The 19,112-nt window shown below is 44.2% G+C and overlaps 1 protein-coding gene and 1 long non-coding RNA gene across 3 annotated transcripts in view; one reads left to right on the top strand and one right to left on the bottom strand.

Annotated features, from left to right (window-relative positions):
* The window catches only part of LOC310839294, a 191,678-nt gene that overhangs the window by 124,405 nt on the left and 48,161 nt on the right, over positions 1 to 19,112 (bottom strand). The window lies entirely within an intron of this gene.
* Positions 1 to 19,112, top strand: part of CACNG4 (calcium voltage-gated channel auxiliary subunit gamma 4) — a 92,940-nt gene that overhangs the window by 63,280 nt on the left and 10,548 nt on the right. Inside the window, exon 2 of the mRNA XM_083727789.1 lies at positions 13,016 to 13,099. Within this exon, the coding sequence (XP_083583915.1) occupies positions 13,016 to 13,099 (84 nt within the window). The remainder of the gene's footprint in view (positions 1 to 13,015; positions 13,100 to 19,112) is intronic.

The following is a 19,112-nucleotide window of genomic DNA, read 5'->3' as shown; positions in this document are numbered from 1 at the left end:
CGGCACTCATCTTGCTTTCAGGCCAAGGGCGCCAGTGTTCGTCCACAAACAGCTTTCCGGGTCATGTGGCCAGCGTGATTAAACCGATTCTGGTGCAGCGGAACACTGTGCTGGAAGCCAGAGCGCACGGAAACGCCGTTAACCTTCCTGCCACAGCGGTACCTATTTATCCACTTGCACTGGTGTGCTTTCAAACTGCTAGGTTGGCAGGAGCTGGGACAGAACACCCCATCGCAGGGATTTGAACCGCTGACCTTCTGATCAGCAAGCCCAAGAGGCTCAGTGGTGTAGACCATAGTGCCACTCACATGCAGCAGACGTGCATCTGAGATAGCAGGCACAGCACTTGTGAAATACGAAGTTACAGTGGTACCTCAGGTTACATATGCTTCAGGTTACATACGCTTCAGGTTACAGACTCCGCTAACCCAGAAATAGTGCTTCAGGTTAAGAACTTTGCTTCAGGATGAGAACAGAATTCGTGCTCCTGCGGCAGCAGGAGGCCCCATTAGCTAAAGTGGTGCTTCAGGTTAAGAACAGTTTCAGGTTAAGAATGGACCTCTGGGAAGGAATTAAATACTTAACCCAAAGTACCACTGTACAATCTTAGTCTAGACAAAGTAGCAACAGTAACTGAGTTTTTCAGATTTATTTATTTTTTTAATGGACTATAAACTCAAAACTACTTTAAGCTCCGCCAGAAGCCTTAGATTCTTAATTGGAATTACACAAACCAGTGTGATACAGTGGTTAGCCTAGGACGTAGAAGACCAGGGTTCAAATTCCCACTAGCTAAGAAGCTCACTTGGTGATCCTGCATGATATAAGGCAGGATATAAATATAATTAATACATTTAATTTTAATTTAATTTAATTAAGAGGTGACATTTGCCTTGCCAGGATGTGGAAGTGTGACTAGGTTGACCAGTTTCCAAGGGATCATTTAGTCAGGTGCTAGCTGGTAAAGCTTGGTGAGGAGAATTTTATACTTCATGCAAAGAAAGTGCAGCAAAAATAAGCATTTGATCCAAACCATGCAAATAATTGTCCTGAACAAACAGAAAAACTAATGGAGCAGAACAATGCATTCAAGCAGAGCAGGTAGGCCTCGGCTGTGCACACACCATAGGTGTCCCCCCCAAAAAAAAATATATTCTGGGGGCTGTAGTTTGTTAATGGTGCTGGGAATTGTAGCTCTGTAAGGGGTAAACTGGAGGGACGCGGGTGGCGCTGTGGGTAAAACCTCAGTGCCTAGGACTTGCCGATCGCATGGTCGGCGGTTCGAATCCCCGAAGCGGGGTGCACTCTCGTCGTTCGGTCCCAGCGCCTGCCAACTTAGCAGTTTGAAAGCACCCCCGGGTGCAAGTAGATAAATAGGGACCGCTTACCAGCGGGAAGGTAAACGGTGTTCCGTGTGCTGCACTGGCTCGCCAGATGCAGCTTCGTCACGCTGGCCACGTGACCCGGAAGTGTCTGCGGACAGCGCTAGCTCCCGGCCTCTAGAGTGAGATGAGCGCACAACCCTAGAGTCTGTCAAGACTGGCCTGAAGGGCAGGGGTACCTTTACCTTTAAGGGGTAAACTACAGTTCCCATGATTTTTTTTGGGGGGGGAGGGTGTTTCATGTGCTTTAAGTAGCCTAACAGATAATGACTCCTAAAGGTAAAGGAACCCCTGACCATTAGGTCCAGTTGTGGCCTACTCTGGGGTTGCGGCACTCATCTCGCTTTATTGGCCGAGGGAGCCGGCGTACAGCTTCCGGGTCATGTGGCCAGCATGACTAAGCCGCTTCTGGCGAACCAGAGCAGCGCATGGAAACGCTGTTTACCTTCCTGCCAGAGCGGTACCTATTTATCTACTTGCACTTTGACGTGCTTTCGAACTGCTAGGTTGGCAGGAGCAGGGACCGAGCAACGGGAGCTCACCCCGTTGCGGGGATTCGAACTACCGACCTTCTGATCGGCAAGTCCTAGGTTCTATGGTTTAACCCACAGCACCACCCATGTCCCTCAATGACTCCTAGGGCTGAACAAAATTTATGAAAAAAAGTAGATATACACAGTGCTATTTTTCTAGAAAAAGAGGTGCCAGAACTCACCATGAACACCTCCCTTGTTCTCTTAGAATGGAAATGGCGCCCACCTGAGAGGTGACAGAACTAAGTTCCGGCGAGTTCTGGCTGGGGAAAAAAGCCCAAGGTGTACATACGCACAAGAGATTCGCCCTCCTTGTCAGCATTAGCCAATTTACAACTTTGGGAGTCAGAAATGACAAAGCAATCATATCCAGTAAATGGGGCAAGAAATATCTCTAAGTTACATCCCACTGTGCTACAATGCAGCCAGGCTGGACAAAGTGAGGTGTTAAAGAGCATTTGAAGTAAACATTTTTTATATACATAAAAAGAAAAGAAAGATGTGAAGGGGAAGATAACAGGGGTAAAGATATAATAGCTTCTGACAGTGAGCCTTTGTGGCAGAAAAGGCTCACAAGGAAACATTCAGCTCAAATGAGAGGAGGCAAGCTTCTCAACCCCTTCTCAAAGACCCGATAGAAAAAGATTATTTCAGAATGGAATGTATCAGAATTAGAAATGGATGTACAATGGAGGCCAAGCCAGTTTGGGGTCAGAATTCCAACATGGAATGCATTTTCTAATAAATGGGGCAACGGAAGAGACGAGATACAGCTGAATTCTGAGCTTCAGTGAATCTGGTTTAGTGTAGTATAACTCGGATTTTATAAGATCAGAATGAAGCATTGCAACATCGGTTGCTGGCGCCCAGGGTGGGGATGCGCATGCACACACACTGGGGGTGCCAGGTGGGTGTTAGCCCAGCCCTCACCCCCCACTGGAGCAAAGCGGGGCTATGGTGAGCCGCTTGCCTACCCACACGGAGTGGGGAGCCCAGCCGGCCAACACAGCCCTGTGCCAAGCCACATTGGGGGCGACTGTTTGTGTCCCCTCAAAAATTGTGCACCCAGGGCCATGGCTCCCTGGCACCCCTCATGCCACACCCCTTACAGAATGAATTTTGTTTGCACCACAAAACTTTCCATCCCTTTAAAGCCCTAAACGGCCTCGGCCCAGTATATCTGAAGGAGCATCTCCACCCCCATTGTTCTACCTGGACACTGAGGTCCAGCTCCGAGGGCCTTCTGGTGGTTCCATCACTGCGAGAAGCCAAGTTACAGGGAAGCAGGCAGAGGGCCTTCTCAGTAGTGGCACCCGCCCTGTGGAATGCCCTCCCACCAGAAGTCAAAGAGAACAACTACCAGACTTTTAGAAGACATCTGAAGGCAGCCCTGTTTAGGGAAGCTTTTAATGTTTGATGTATTACGGTATTTTAATATTTTTTTGGAAGCCATCCAGAGTGGCTGGGGAAGCCCAGCCAGATGGGCGGGGTATAAATAATAAATTATACTATTATTACTATTATTATTACTACTACTATTATTATATATTATTTATTGTTGTTGGTGTTGTTATATTATATCACAAATCTTATATAATATAATATACCTCATATATATATATATATATATATATATATATATAAAATTATTATTATATCCCAAATCTGCTCTGGAATATGGTTGGATTCCACCCACCACCAATGCTGGCACACTTTTTCCTTCCATGAATTTTCCTTTCTGTGATATCATTCTACCAAACCCCAGGACTAGCTTTTTTAAAAAACAAAAAAGCTACTGAGAGGAATTATCGCAGGATAATCATTGTGCGTGTGCTCACTTTTAGACTGAGGCAAAAATCAATAATCTCATTACATGCAATGAGCCATGACGGGTTTCTGCATAGGCTGTCTCTTGATGTGTCTTCAGTAAATGGAAAGCAAGGTTCCAACATGCTAGGTGGGCAATGAAGTATCTACTGCAAACACCCCCAGTAAACACCGCTCCATTTACAAAAGGCCCAGCAAAGATAATGAAGGTCTCAGAAAGACCCTGCTGTTCACGCTGCCTGGAATCAACCCAAGACAATGAAGAATGCAAAATGAAGTAGGTCACATATAAAAAGGATTTAGTTCATATGCAGCAGATCACACTCTCAACTTGAGGTTTTTAAGAGAAGCAAATGCTAGGCAGATGAAATGATCCTCTGTCCCTTTTAGGTGCAAAGAAATAGCAGTAATATGTAGGAGGACATGACAAGTGCAATTGGTTTTACTAGTGAAAGAACACACACACAAAAACCAGTTAACACCTCAAGACAACCAACAGACACAATGCCCTTCTCACAATCTATTGTAATATTGTGTTTGTTGGGTTGCAGCCAACCAGAAGTTACGGTAAACCATCATCCAGTGGCGTAGCGTGGGGGGTGCAGGGGGGGCCGGACGCACCGGGCGCAACATCTGGGGGTTAGGGTTAGGGGGCGCAAATCCACGGGTTAGGGGGTGCAAATTACTTGCCCTGCCCCGGGTGCTGACAACCCACGCTACGCCACTGATCGAATCATAGAATTGTAAAATTGGAAGGGACCACGACGACCATTTCGTTCTACCCCCTGCAATGCAGGAATCTTCTGCCCAACTTGTGTTTCGAACCCATACATAAATGACTCCTTTACCATAGGTATTATTGAAAGTTCTGAAACTTGTGGGTTTGTGTCATCATCATCATAATTTGTATGCCGCCTTTCCATGTCTTTCCACCACACCCACAACATGAAAATAGTTACATAATTAAAACCATGTAGTCATAAGCAATAAATAAAATATACCAAAATTCAAAGTGTTGGTGCTGACCTTTAAAGCCCTAAACGGCCTCAGCCCAGTATACCTGAAGGAGCGCCTCCACCCCCATTGTCCAGCCCGGACGCTGAGGTCCAGCTCCGAGGGCCTTTAGGCGGTTCCCTCATTGCAAGAAGTAAGGTTACAGGGAACCAGGCAGAGGGCCTTCTCGGTATTGGAACCTGCCCTGTGGAACGCCCTCCCATCAGATGTGAAGGAAATAAGCAGCTATCTTGTTTTTAAAAGACATCTGAAGGCAGCCCTGTTTAGGGAAGTTTTTAATATTTAATCTTGTCTTATTTTTTTAACACTCGATTGGGAGCCGCCCAGAATGGCTGGGGAAACTCAGCCAGATGGGCGGGGTATAAATACATTATTATTATTATTATTATTATTATTATTATTATTATTATTATTATCACACAACCATAATTGAACAATTCCCACATAAATCATTATAAGATCTAAAAATAAAGATACAGAAAACTAATATCAATTAACAACAACAAAACTCCCAACAAAACCCCCAAAAGCACATGTGCATGTAGGTTGTTCTTTACTATCAAGAAGACGAAGTCATAAAGGTAAAGGTAAAGGGACCCCTGATCATTAGGTCCAGTCATGGCCGACTCTGGGGTTGCGGTGCTCATCTCGCTTTATTGGCCGAGGGAGCCGGCATACAGCTTCCGGGTCATGTGGCCAGCATGACTAAGCCGCTTTCTGGCTAACCAGAGCAGCGCATGGAAATGCCGTTTACCTTCCCACTGGAGCAGTCCCTATTTATCTACTTGCACTTTGACGTGCTTTCGAACTGCTAGGTTGGCAGGAGCAGGGACCGAGCAACGGGAGCTCACCCCATCACGGGCATTCGAACCGCCGATCTTATGATCAGCAAGTCCTAGGCTCTGTGGTTTAACCCACAGCACCACCCGTGTCCCTTTAGACAAAGGCATAATTCCCTCTTAGTTCTAATATTCAGAGGAAGTTGGTGTGTATGCAGCCCAATGGCACTGTCCGAACATGAGGGATGTATTGGAAGGTTCAGGGAAACATCAAGAATTGCAGGAGAATGGTTTGTTTTAAAGAGTGGGAAACCCACAAACATTCTAGCAAGCAGCAAGTGACCTCAGAAGGCTAGGAAACTAAGGGGGGGGGGGAGGAAATTGAATTGTCTATTCTGGAGCAGGGCACAACCAACTAGGGCAATATACAGGAGCTCTCGGTGCTGCAATATTTTATTGCAGCTCTGACCTGTCAAATAAATCCATCATTTAGGATTAATTTGAAGTTGTGTTTGATGCACTTTTAGGAGAGGGTGTGTAAACAGTTTTTGCTTTCACCAGGAATGCGTTTGATTTCCGTAAGGCTAGAAGTTTGTTTTTAGTCATAATAAGACTTTACAGTTTTCAACTTTCATCAATCGGTTTACGGAACTAATATGCACGGCTGCGTATGAGCTCAGGACAGCGTGGAAATATTATGCCACCTCTACAATCTAACAGCAGGAGGGTTTTCTGCGCAAAGGGGTATTTGTGCAGGTGTGTGTTTACATGTACACAGACAATATAAGCTAAATTGGTTGGAGAATGGTATGCTTTTTCAGAGAAATGATGAGGTAGAAATACTGAGGGTGTGCTTTAGGAGTTGCTAGACACATTAACTGACCTAGCAGAACCTTTGTGTAGTCGAAAAAAAAATAATACAATGCTTTGTGACAGGTAAGTGTTGCTTTGGTAATGTTATGAAAAAGCATTACATAACATTATGAATGGGGAGGAAATTCAGTCTGTTTTGCCTTTTAATGTGAATCGACCAAATTACGGTTTCCTGAAACAATATATGAACTGAAAAACAGCTTTGAAATTCACACTTCTCAGGATTTCTTGCGATACAGTTCTCCAACCAAAAACTATACCAATATAATGAATTGAAAGAGATGTTTAAAATAACATTTGTAAAACAAAAAAACAAAAAACCCAGAAGCTTTTTTTCTAGGAATTAAAGGGATAAAACTACCTAAACAGTATAGAAATTTATTCATGTATGCGACTACAGCGGCAAGAATGTTATTTGCCCAAAAATTTAAAGAAGTTGTCCCAGCGACAGAAGAATGGATACAGAAACTTATGGACTATGCAGAAATGGCAAGACTTGCTGGAAAAATAAGAAATCAAGATAACAATTTTTTTTAATAAAAGAATGGAAATGGTTTACTGAATATGCACAAATAAATTGTAAACAGATAAGGACATTGACAGGATTATTGTATTAACCTCCAGTTTCATAACAATTAAAGTAGATGAGTAAAGTAGATGAATAAGTTGAGTTAATTTAGAATATGCAGAAAATGATAAAATAAACTTAAGGAACCACAGAAAGAGGAGGAAGGAAGTCAAGTTTTGAAATGTTAAAATGACTGTAAAACTATTGAAATGTATATAACTGAAAACCATAACTATTTTGGGGGGGGAAGATGGGGGGGACTGTATACCAAAATGCATATGTTCATAAATATGAACTGCATTATGTTAGGGGGAATTACATACAAAATGTGTTAGAGGGGGGAATTCACACTAAAATGCTGATGAATTTTCAGAAGGACTTAAATTTAAAAATCACAAACTGATGCAGAAATGTGATGAATCAGATGTAAGAATGGAAAAAATGGGAACCAGATAAACTGTGATTGACAGATTCAAATCGGTTTGTCTAATTCCCACATATTGCTGTAGCACTTGCTTAAATGTTGGTATTTTTGATGAATGGAACAGCCACAAAAAAACTTTAGTCCTAACAAAAAAACAACAACCACAAAGTCTCAGATCAGATAGGAAGCATTAAAAAAACACGATTAAGCTAAACAAAACTGCCTGTGCCTGGAGGAGCTATTATATGCAAGCCACCGTGTGTATGCAAGAAATTTGTTACTCCAGAGGGAATGAACCACTGAAAGCAGCAAAGACTCATAATGTTGAATCTGGTGCAGTGGCGTAGCGTGGGTTGTCAGCACCCGGGGCAAGGCAAGTAATTTGCGCCCCCTAACCCGTGGATTTGCGCCCCCTAACCCTAACCCCCGAAGTTGCGCCCAGTGCGGCCGGCCCCCCCTGCACCCCCCACGCTACGCCACTGATCTGGTGTCTGCCAGGAAATTTTCTGTTGCTACCAGGTGGCAGTCTGCTTCATTTTAATTAGGTAAAAAAACCAACACATAGTAGCATATATCTTGTTTCACATGGAGCTTCATGCTTCAGAGAAGAAGCAAAGCACACCCACTAGGAAAATGAATAATATATCTTTCAGAAGGTCCCATCCTCATTCAGACCCATAAGCAATAAATAAAATATATCAAAATTCAAAGTGTTGGTGCTGACCTTTAAAGCCCTAAACGGCCTCAGCCCAGTATTCCTGAAGGGGTGTCTCCACCCCCATCGTTCAGACTGAGATTCAGCACCGAGGGCCTTCTGGCGGTTCCCTAATTGCGAGAAGTAAGGTTACAGGGAACCAGGCAGAGGGCCTTCTTGGTAGTGGCGCCCTCCCATCAGATGTCAAGGAAATAAACAACTACTGTATCTGACTTTTAGAAGACATCTGAAGGCAGACAAGTTTAAGGAAGTTTTTAATAGTTGATGTTTTATTGTGTTTTTAATATTCTGTTGGGAACCGCCAAGAGTGGCTGGGGAAACCCAGCCAAATGGGCGTGGCTATAAATTAAGAAGAAGAAGAAGAAGAAGAAGAAGAAGAAGAAGAAGAAGAAATGTTTTGTGCCACTGCAAGCCCCATGTGTCTTTAACAACAGCTGCCACCCAGTACCTTTCTTTGGCACTAAGGAGAAAAGGCTGTTGGCCATTACAATGGCAGTCACTGCTGCCAGCGGTCAGGGAATTGGGAAGAATTCCAGCACCATAGGAAGGAGCCAAAAGGTTGCCTTGCATGTTTCTGGTCACCTCTCCAATCAAAATGGGAAGCGTCAGCCTCAAATCCTGCCCTCAGTCAAATATTAGAATGACAAACACATCAAGAACAGACATTGTCTGTAACTCCCAAACGCTTGTTGTTCTTCTCACTGCTGCACTCTGTTCACCCCCTGACGATTTCCACAATCATGTCACTAGCATCTGAAGGCTGCACATGTACACTGTCTGCAAGCCCTCTTCCTTCAGCACCGATTGATCAACCCACTAATCTCAGAGCCCAAGGGACGGGCTAACCGGGGGAGCAGCAAGCAAGCTTGTAACAGCACAGGGCTGTGTATCTTGTCTCGTGAGGATCAGATGCAAAGGAATCCCAGCATTTTTGCATCCACATAAGCGAGACCTCTTTCAAGTTAGCCTTCTTGGTGAATCACCAGAATGAAGGCACATGCTCAGTTTTAAGCTTCAGCTTGTACGGTATCTGACATAACAACAGAAAGAAAATTAGCAGATCGAAATCTAATGACTGCAAGAGTAGGAGGCAGCTTGCCCAACCAAATTTTCTCTTGCCCTCCTCCCTCTCCTACTCCTTGAGAAGCTCCTCCAGTAGGTTGGAGACGGTCTTCCTGAATGGTGTGGACTGTACTGTTATGTGGCTTGCAATGAGAAGGGGAAATCGCCTGAAATTGGGTAGGAAAATCCTGTACAAGCAGAGCTCTGCAGCTGCAAGATTCCTTTGCCTGATTTCAGGGGATATTCCCCCTCTCATTCAGCCCCAACAAGACAGCCCACACTGTTCAGGTGGACTTCCAATTCTCTGGATAGGCTCTATGAGGGCATCTCTCCTAGGAGCTGCAGATGGGGAAGATACTGATTTCAATAAAACATTGATTGTGTGAGGTGCCTTCTGCTTGCAAAGCCATAGGAATCAATCCAAGGTGCTTAAATATTTCAGTCCAACTCTGTAATTGCAAGAAAGTGCCAGGGGCTCCATTTAGACAGGGCCATCTTACCCATAGGCGCTAGGGGTGCGGGGCAGTGGGCGCCAGGCTCTCAGGGTGCCAGGCTGAGTCCAGGGCCCGAGAGTTGAGTCCGGGGAAGAGCCCGCCCGTTGGTCAGAGCACCGCAATGGGCTCTTCTGCTGTGCTGCAAGTTCGGGGGTGACTGAGCCAGCAAGACGCTGAGGCAGCCAACCAGCTCCGCCCTCCTGCACACCTGGGACTGGACAACCAAGGGGGGGGGGCGGATATTTGCACCCTGGCGCCACATATGCTTAAGACAGCCCTGCATTTAGACATGATAAAGACCTACAGTTTATAGTTACATGAACAAGCCTCAGGCTCATCAGACGCTTTCCTAAATTGTGTTCACTCTGAACTGTGGTTTACCGAAAAAAGCCAGCTGCAAAACATTGCTTATGAAGATGCCTTTCCATAAACCATAGTTATAATTAACCACAGTTTAGGGTTTGGACTCAGTGCTAACTGCAGTTAATTGAAAATGGCTTCCAGTCGCCTCACAGTTGCTCCATAGGCATCCAAGGAAGGGGCGGAGCCTCCTGTTTCACCGCATGAGGTGAAACTTTCTGGTAAAATGCTACTTTGTAAAGCTAGGCCTCAAAGACAGAACATCTGCAGATAAGCAGCATGTGGACAGGCACTTGAGTAAGTTTCACAACTCACAGGGTGCCAGCCAGCAACTGGCTGATGGCAACCACTTATCCTCTGTGTATTTTTCCTCAAGAAAGCTTAATTTCCTACCCGATGCAGCAACTGCCTGCTTTGAGAGCCTCAGGACCAAATCAATGTGTGTTTTGCCTCCTGATGTTCTCTTCCCTTCTCCTTTCCACCTCTGGCAGCTGCCTTCACCCTGACCACCTACGTTATTAAAGCCGCCATGCGATGCTTCCAATTTGTTCACGGCACGTTCTATGGACAGCTTGAACCTAGCGCATGGCTTACGTTGTAATGACAGCATTAAATGTCTTCTGACAGAGTCTCACAAAACTGGCACTCAAATCTAGACGCTTAAATTAGAGCCCATCTTAAATAACAGCGGGAAAGGAGCAGTCTTCCTCCACATGAGATCAGCAAGGAGGAGAGCTGCCCAAAGGAGGTCTGTTTTGTTACGAGCTGAAAATGCACAATTGTAGCACAAGATTATGGTGGAAAGGTGAATAAGGACTCGGAAGACCGTAGCAGAAAGTGGAGAAGATGGATGTTATCATGGACTGAATATCTTAAATAATTTTTTTTTGGGGGGGGGGGTTTGTAACCAACAGATGGAAAATTGGAAGTCCTTTTATCTTTTTTAAAGGTTTCTTTTCTTTTGTCTCTGTTATTTCCCCACCCTTTCTCTCTCTTTCCTTTCTTCTTCTCGTTTCTTTCTTCTGGCCTTTAATTCAGCCTGATCTTTTATTTCCCTTCTCTTCCCTCCCCCTCCCATTTTATGAAGATTACCCGCTCTGAGACCCCACAGCTAATTCTCCCCTGGCCTCCTCACTGGCCCAAGTAGGACTAATTCAGCCAGCTAGCCCTGGTGATTATCTAATGCTTATTTCCCCTAAATTGATTTCTGAACTTTGAATTTTATTGTTATTCATGTTTTTATACTGCATTTTATGCTGCTTTTACAATTAAGTGTTTTTAATTTGTTGTTAGCCACCCTGAGCCCGGTTTTTGAACCAGGAAGGGTGGAGTATAAATAAAAAAGTCTTCTTCTTCTTCTTCTTCTTCTTCTTCCTCTCCCCCCTCCTTCTCTTTGTTTCCCCTCTTTGTATCTTCCTCCCCCCCCCCTTTAGGGGTCCTATGCTTTGGTCCTTTTTTAAGGTCCAGGGATTGTATACTCATGGGGGTGGTAGATGGTTGATGGAGGGACCCTGAGTGGGTAGCAGCAAAATGTTGCCTTCTCTCTCTCTCTCTCTCTCTCTCTCTCTCTCTCTGCTCTGCGAACTGTGCTTCGTGTCCTCTCCCATGACACCTCTCCTTTTTCTGACATGATTTTGCTGATGGGTGATGGAGGACAAAAGATGGGAAGAGGTGCACTGAAGGAGCTCCATAAGTAGGAAGGAAGCAGGTGCTGCTAGCTGCGCCCCTGAGGTGGCATCCTCCTTTGGGCTCCAGCCCCTCAGGGTCCCAGGCTTGTGGCACACCTGTACACCTGTCATGTGCATAGACCTGGGCCTACACATCCCTTTTACAGATGTCCATACTAAACATGTGGATATCAAGAGAGTGTGGCTAGCAAGCAGGAGTGTCTTGGTGTCAGGCAGGGGCAGGGCCTATGGCAAGGGACTCGATTTCATATATACAGTGGTACCTCAGGTTAAGTACTTAATTCGTTCCGGAGGTCCGTTCTTAACCTGAAACAGTTCTTAACCTGAAGCACCACTTTAGCTAATGGGGCCTCCTGCTGCCGCCGTGCCACCAGAGCACGATTTCTGTTCTCATCCTGAAGCAAAGTTCTTAACCTGAGGTAATATTTTTAGGTTAACAGAGTCTGTAACCTGAAGTGTATGTAACCTGAAGCGTATGTAACCTGAGGTACCACTGTAATACACAAAGGAGGCTGCAGTCTTGCAGAAAGACACATGAAACATGTCTCTGCGCAACTTGGGAGAGACAACTTTCCATAGTACCATAGTGTAGGGGGAAAGTATCGCCCACCCCTATGGCTGTTGGCATGTAATGGGGAGGGTGAACAGGTCACTTTGGGGTTCTCTCATTCTTCCAGCCTTAAGTTCGCCTCTCCACATTTCTACATCAGTTTTGTTTTGTTTTATAAAGGCCTCCTGAAAATTCAGCAGCATTTTGGTATGCAATCTTGCCTAAGGTACAGTTTCACAAAGCCTTTCGCCCTTATGTAACATGTTTTTGTATGTTGTTTTCACTAATATATGCATTTATTTATTTTTTGCATGCTTTACGCTAAATTCAAAGGTTGGCGGTCCTTGAGTTCCCGTATTGCTTTGGAAAATGCAGGTCCTGTAACTTTGCATTTAAATGTGAACTGAATTCAACTTCCCCTCTCTCCCTAGTCATGCAAATCCAAGCGATGCAGTTAAGAATGTGAAAGCAGGAGCGTAAAAAGGAAAGGAAAGGAAATGTGAAAGCAGAATTAGATCTGGATGAAAAAGACAGAGCTACTCTCAGAAATTGCATCCTCCCTTCCCCCGTGGAATATGTAGGTGTCATGATGGACTAATTCAGCCCAAGATCCCAGCCTTACAGGAACCATTTTATGCAAGCTTTAACTCCCCTTGGTTTGTTTAGCAGAGGACAGGGCAGGCATGAGGCAGGCCTCTTCCAAGCAAGCTCCAATCTGTTTCTTTTGTGTTTTTCTTCTTTTCCAGGGATATATAAAGGACACTGTTTTCGAATTAACCACTTCCCTGAAGACAATGATTATGATCATGACAGCTCTGAATACCTTCTCCGTAAGTGAAATATCCAGCATCTTAATCATTGCCATTCTAACTCCATCTTAAATCAGTTTTATACACTGAAAATGCATAAAAGAACAAACCTAAGTTGTTGGACTTTTCCCAGATGCCCGCAGCACTGAATGGGAATAGGATTTCAATAACTTGGAGTAAAGGTAAAGGGACCCCTGACCATTAGGTCCAGTCGTGGCCGACTCTGGGGTTGCGGCGCTCATCTCACTTTATTGGCTGAGGGAGCCGGTGTACAGCTGGTCATGTGGCCAGCATGACTAAGCCGCTTCTGGCGAACCAGAGCAGCACACGGAAACGCCGCTTACCTTCCCTCCAGAGCGGTACCTATTTATCTACTTGCACTTTGACGTGCCTTCGAACTGCTAGGTTGGCAGGAGCAGGGACCGAGCAACAGGAGCTTACCCTGTCGCAGGGATTCGAACCGCCGACCTTCTGATTGGCAAGTCCTGGGCTCTGTGGTTTAACCCACAGTGCCACCCGCATCCCTTTAATAACATGCGACCAAATATTTGCCTGGCTACTTTTAAACAAGGGGCAAATGGGGCTCGTCAACCTGGGAAAGTAGGTCATCTAGGAGAAGGAAAACGGGCCCTAAATCTCCTCTGTGTTGTGGCACATCTTCAGGTAAAGAAAAGGCTAAGAAGTAAACCCTACACAAATCCAGAGTGGAGTCCCTAAGACAGTTGGATGGTGTCTGATTTGTCTCCTTCCAGCAACTCCTGCAGCCAAGCTGCTTTCCTTTGGAGTGAGGCCGAGAGGGACGTCTTGTTATCTGGGCAGCCCAGGAGCTCCATAAACACTGCCCAGGCTTGCGCCCCAGGGAGGTCACTTAGGGCTTCACCCCTGGAGGTGCACTCCATTGTCTCTCGAAACAGATGGATGCCAACAGATTTAGAAAAATACGCATCATTCACCCATCACTACTACCTCTGTCTCTCCTCACATAATGTTGTCTGTTTAGTCTGGTCCCCAGATTTCCCTCCTGCCCTTGTATGAAGTTTCCCCCCTCCCTGAAATATCTCCCTGAGTTCATAGTAGCATTCTTTGCGCCTACTATTTCCTTCCAAGTTTCTGCTCCCACCATCCTTCTTTCCCTCAAATCCTTGCTTCCACACGGCAAGCTATTTCCCAGGCCAAACAGATTTTTCGCTTCCCGCACAGATTTGTTAAATATTTTTTCAGCATTCTGTCACCGACAGCTTCTGCTGGAGAAGTTAGAATGTTTGTGAACATTCCACAACACCCTAGAAGCTCGACTTTTTATGCATAAGGTAGGAGGAAAGGAAGTGGCACTTAACAGTTGATAGCAGATGTCATTTTTTAAGCTAATTGTATACGATAGTTACAGCTCCTATAATACCAATGCCCCAAGAGAGAACCAAAAGCGCTTAGGAGGAGGGGGAGAATAAACAATGAAACTGAAAGATGTTCAGATAAATTGGTACAACTCTAATTGTGTATCCAAGTTAGGACAGTTACCAAATAATCTATTCCATCTCCTTAGCTGCTTAAATTTGTGTGAATGGTGAAATGCAGTCCTGTTTATTTGTTCCATTCTAATTCAAGTTTAAGAATGAGAGTAAGCTGCTAATTAACAAAAAATATATAATGGTCATTTTCTGTCTTGCTTGGATCTGAGGCTATAAGTGTATGGGCAATGATATGAAGGGAATCACATGCTGTGTCATAAAATTGAGGATATTGAGGTGAAGAGACGTATAGCACACAGATCAGCAACCAGTTTGGCCTTGGGCCACTAGTCCTTATGAATGCTGAAAAACAGAACCATGTGCTTTCATTATGCTTTCAAATCACTCTTCCGAATTCAAGATGAAAGGATAAGACAAAAACTGAAGTTTAAAGCGGAAAAAGAACAAACTCTCCTGCCTGCAGATATCCTATTAAGTTCCACGTGTTCCATTCAATAACTGCAGTAAGAACTGCCACTTAAGTACAACCAAAAAGATTATTCTTTTAAAAGAGGGTGGAAATACATTTAGAAAATTAGAGATTCCCTAACTCTAATATTCTCCCTTTTCCATGCCAATTGATAAAGTGCACATGTTGCGCAATGGGAGAACACTTTCCTTTCCTACAAACCATAGGCTCAAGTCAAGCTAATACCAGGTCAGCTGAGAGTAATTTTTAATTTTAGTAATAGGAGCAAAAAGCTATCAAATTTTGATATATGCTAGAGAAAGATGGTCGTTTCTTCAGAAAGCTTTTATCTTACCACGTTTAAGAGGCATTAAGAGACTAATTTTCCTGTTTGTTAAAAGTCTTCCAACGGCCTCCTTCATCTATCTACAAAGCAATTCAAGATGAATCACAACTGCAACACCTAGCTGATTCTCTTTTCGGGCACACAATGGCCACCATAGATTCTAACAGTTTATTCTCTTCGGTGTACTGGAACGGACATTCACTATGCACAGTACCTAAAAGCAGCTAGTTCTGTACTGCAAAAAGGCAGGAGCAGGTCCTTTTAGTTTAGCTAAGCCATATATTAAAACGAAAACGGAATAATCAAAGTACAGTTTTATGAAATTATTATTTTCTACAGCATAGTCATTCTGCTATTATCTCTGAGGGCCAAACTGGGTGTGACATCTGTTTCACATACTTAAACATATGCCGTATAGTTCAATCTTTGTAGACTTTTTATACACTGAATAGCTAAATGAGGGGAGGCGACCATGTTGTGGGGCAGAGAATCAGAATGCTCCCGCCCCATGGACTTGGCTATTTGTGATGGGAGAAGAGCTTCTATTGGCCCTAGACCAGGCATAGGCAAACTCGGCCCTCCAGATGTTTTGAGGCTACAATTCCCATCATCCCTGACCACTGGTCCTGTTAGCTAGGGATGATGGGAGTTGTAGTCCCAAAACATCTGGAGGGCCGAGTTTGCCTATGCCTGCCCTGGACACTGATCAGTGGATTTCAGTCTCCTTATAATGTCATACCTGGCGCTAGGCACTTGCATCCAGAGCACAAAATTGCTATGTAAAGGCCTTGACGCAGTTTTCCATTTACTATTTCTTGTATTAGTTTACAAGGTCCTTAACAATTTGGGTCCAGGATACTTTAAGGACCACCTGACTCATTACATCCCTGCCGGATCACAGAGGTATTTGGGGGAAGTCACTGTTGGGGATTCCCCCCCCCCCCCATGGCTCAGTCATAGCTGTTCAGGTTTATGGAACTCCCTTCCAGCTGAGGTCAAATTACCCCTCTCCTCGCTGAACTTCACTTATTTTATTGCAGCTGGCAGTATAACTGAATTCTGATTTTCTAGTTTTAACCAATTTTTATCTGTGGACTCAGCTACATTAGCCATGCTACAACACTATAACTGCATTATAAGCATGCTACACCAGATGGTGCCGTAGAGCACAAAACTTTGTCTACGCAGTTTTACAAAGAGGTGGTTCCCCCCCCTTTTGTTATAATGGTTTAATTCGTGACTTATTTATAGTGGGGTTTTCCCTGAGTGTAGATCCAGCCTGTATTGCATTGAGTAACTCAAACACAACTGCAGTTAAATGCCGTGTCAAAATCCATCAATAATGCTGGAATAATGCACATTCTTTCATTTTTATAAATCCATATTATTTGTAAAATGATTGTTTCTATGAGTTAATACTTTACTATCCCTTTGGAGCTGTCCTGTTTCTTTGCATTTTTATTCTTCCAGGCGCTGACCCTTTGTGGTTTAAAAATCTGATTCTTTGCTTTCTTTCTTGGCACTTTTTTGGGGTTAACAAATCAATAAAATCTTAAGCAAAAATCAATCAATGCTTCTAGCTAAATAAAACCACCAGTGGCAGGTGGAGCTGAGGTTCATATGTGCACCGGAGCATAAGGAAGATATTTCCATGCCCAAAATACATCTGGTGATGGGTTTGTTTCCAAACAAATGGCTCTCTGTTCCCTTGCCTGCAGAAAGTTTCAGCCAACGTTATTGCAATGTTGCACTGTGCTTATTAGACTGCAGCGTGATATCTGAAGGAGCCTGAGTAGAAGTGATGATCCTGGACATCATGGAGACTGAGGCCAATTGCTTCTTTGTGGTATACAGCAGGTGCAGCTAAACTGAAAACAATCTTCTTTCAATTGTGCCCAGCCTATCACCGGCTTTAAAGAGCTACCTTAGCAAGCCTTGATCGCTAATCTTGCCTTTTCGTTGTAGCCTGGAAGCAGAGTGGAATGTGCAGCTGCCACATTCTGCCACAGATGTGTAATGTACACGATAAGCTTTATTGGGACATTTACTGGCGTGTGATTTGCACACACACTCCATGTCATTGGCCATCGATACATACCAAAATATCTGCCCTGCAGCTGTTTTTAGAAGATGTTGGCCGGTAATATGCAACACACACAAGCATGAACTGCAAACCAGGATGGGGGACCCCAGTGATGGTGGTTGTGGCCTTCATCATCCCCATGGAAAACTGGAGCATTTAAACTGCAGGAGTTATGGGTTGCTTGCGGAACAGGAACACAACTCCATGTTTCTGTGCCCTCTTCCCAAGAGGCATAATGAATAAGTGATTCTAAAATGTTTGCAAGAAGGAGGAATGGAGGAGGAAGGGCTCTCTTTACATATTCTGATCTTTTGACATTTTATTACCAGTAAGGAGAAACATGTCAGTGCCACACATCTCAGTTACTTGTGAGCTGATGTAGACACTCAAAAGATTGAATTGCTATAAGATTCAATCAAGATCGGGGTTCAGAATTTTGCATCAGCGCTCACAAATCCTTTGTCCTCACTCACTCCTGGTACTTGGACACACTCCTGTTGCATCCTGGACTTTATTTTTCTCATAATTATGTATGTGCCGCACGCAGAGTCACAACCAGAAAGCAATTACTACTATTATTATATTTATTAAGTACCTAAAACCTCCAGGTGCTGCACAAAGATTAAAACAGTTAAACAGGATTGCCCGGAGGCTCACAATTCTGATTTCCATCTCTTGCACAAACGTTTTGACAGCCGTTATAATACTTCGGGGGCCCTTAACTCCATCCTTCAGGACAATTTTGATATGACGGGAATATTAAACATGGTTGAGCATCCCAACAGTTATTAGTAGCAGAAAGCAATGGTGTATGTCTCACACTATCCGTAGGAAGGTTTACCCCGGCCAATGCAATTGTCTAATACCACTGGGTGATAAGAAAACCGCAGCCCCGGCAGACGTGTTTCAAATGAAATCTCTGCCACCATTAATCCGTTCATGCAAGCGACACGTAGGGTATTTGCTTTGGGTCATGAATATGAGCCCTAAGGGTTCTCTGGTTGACAGACAACCTGATTATAATGCAATATTCAGACACAAAAAAACCAATCACCGGGCTGCTTCCTCTTAGGATGTTTGACCATTTACAATATTTAAATACAGACATGCTGTATTTAGAAAATATATCACCTGTGGAATTCTGGTGGCCCTTTGTAGATTTCAGCCTCTGTGTCCCTCGCCATGTCAGGTGTAACTAAATATCTATGATATTCCTTAACATGCATATCCGGCTGTGTTGCTACCAGAGGGTCAACAGAATTATCGTTGGTATTATCACACACAGCAGTTGCCGTCTTTCTACATAACGATCGAGGCATAAAATAGCCCTGTAGCCAAACTAGCCCAAGGCCATTTTCAGCCATTTTATGGTACCCTTGGGCCTTGCGTGCCCAATACATTTCCACCCCCCTTACAGAGCTAAGATGTGAGTGTGGCTTAGCCTCCGGGTAGTTGTGCATCTGATGTACTTCACCTGAAAACCAGTGAGCATTTACCGGGGTAAGTACAGCTTGCCCTTTAGAATAATAGACACCAAGACTCCAATTGCCCCATGGTAAAAGCCACCCAAAAGAACGCTGTGAAAAAGCGGCAGAATATCCTCAGGAGTATTGATCCCTCTTGTTATGGTCCCATTCCTAGGCTTCAGATATATTTTCTCTCATCCTTCAAAGGATGCTGTCTTGCCC

Source organism: Podarcis gaigeae (assembly GCF_964106915.1).
Source record: "Podarcis gaigeae genome assembly, chromosome: 2".
NCBI classification, from domain to species: domain Eukaryota; kingdom Metazoa; phylum Chordata; class Lepidosauria; order Squamata; family Lacertidae; genus Podarcis; species Podarcis gaigeae.
The sequence above is the reverse complement of the archived record's forward strand: the minus strand, read 5'-3'. Positions and strand labels throughout refer to the sequence as shown.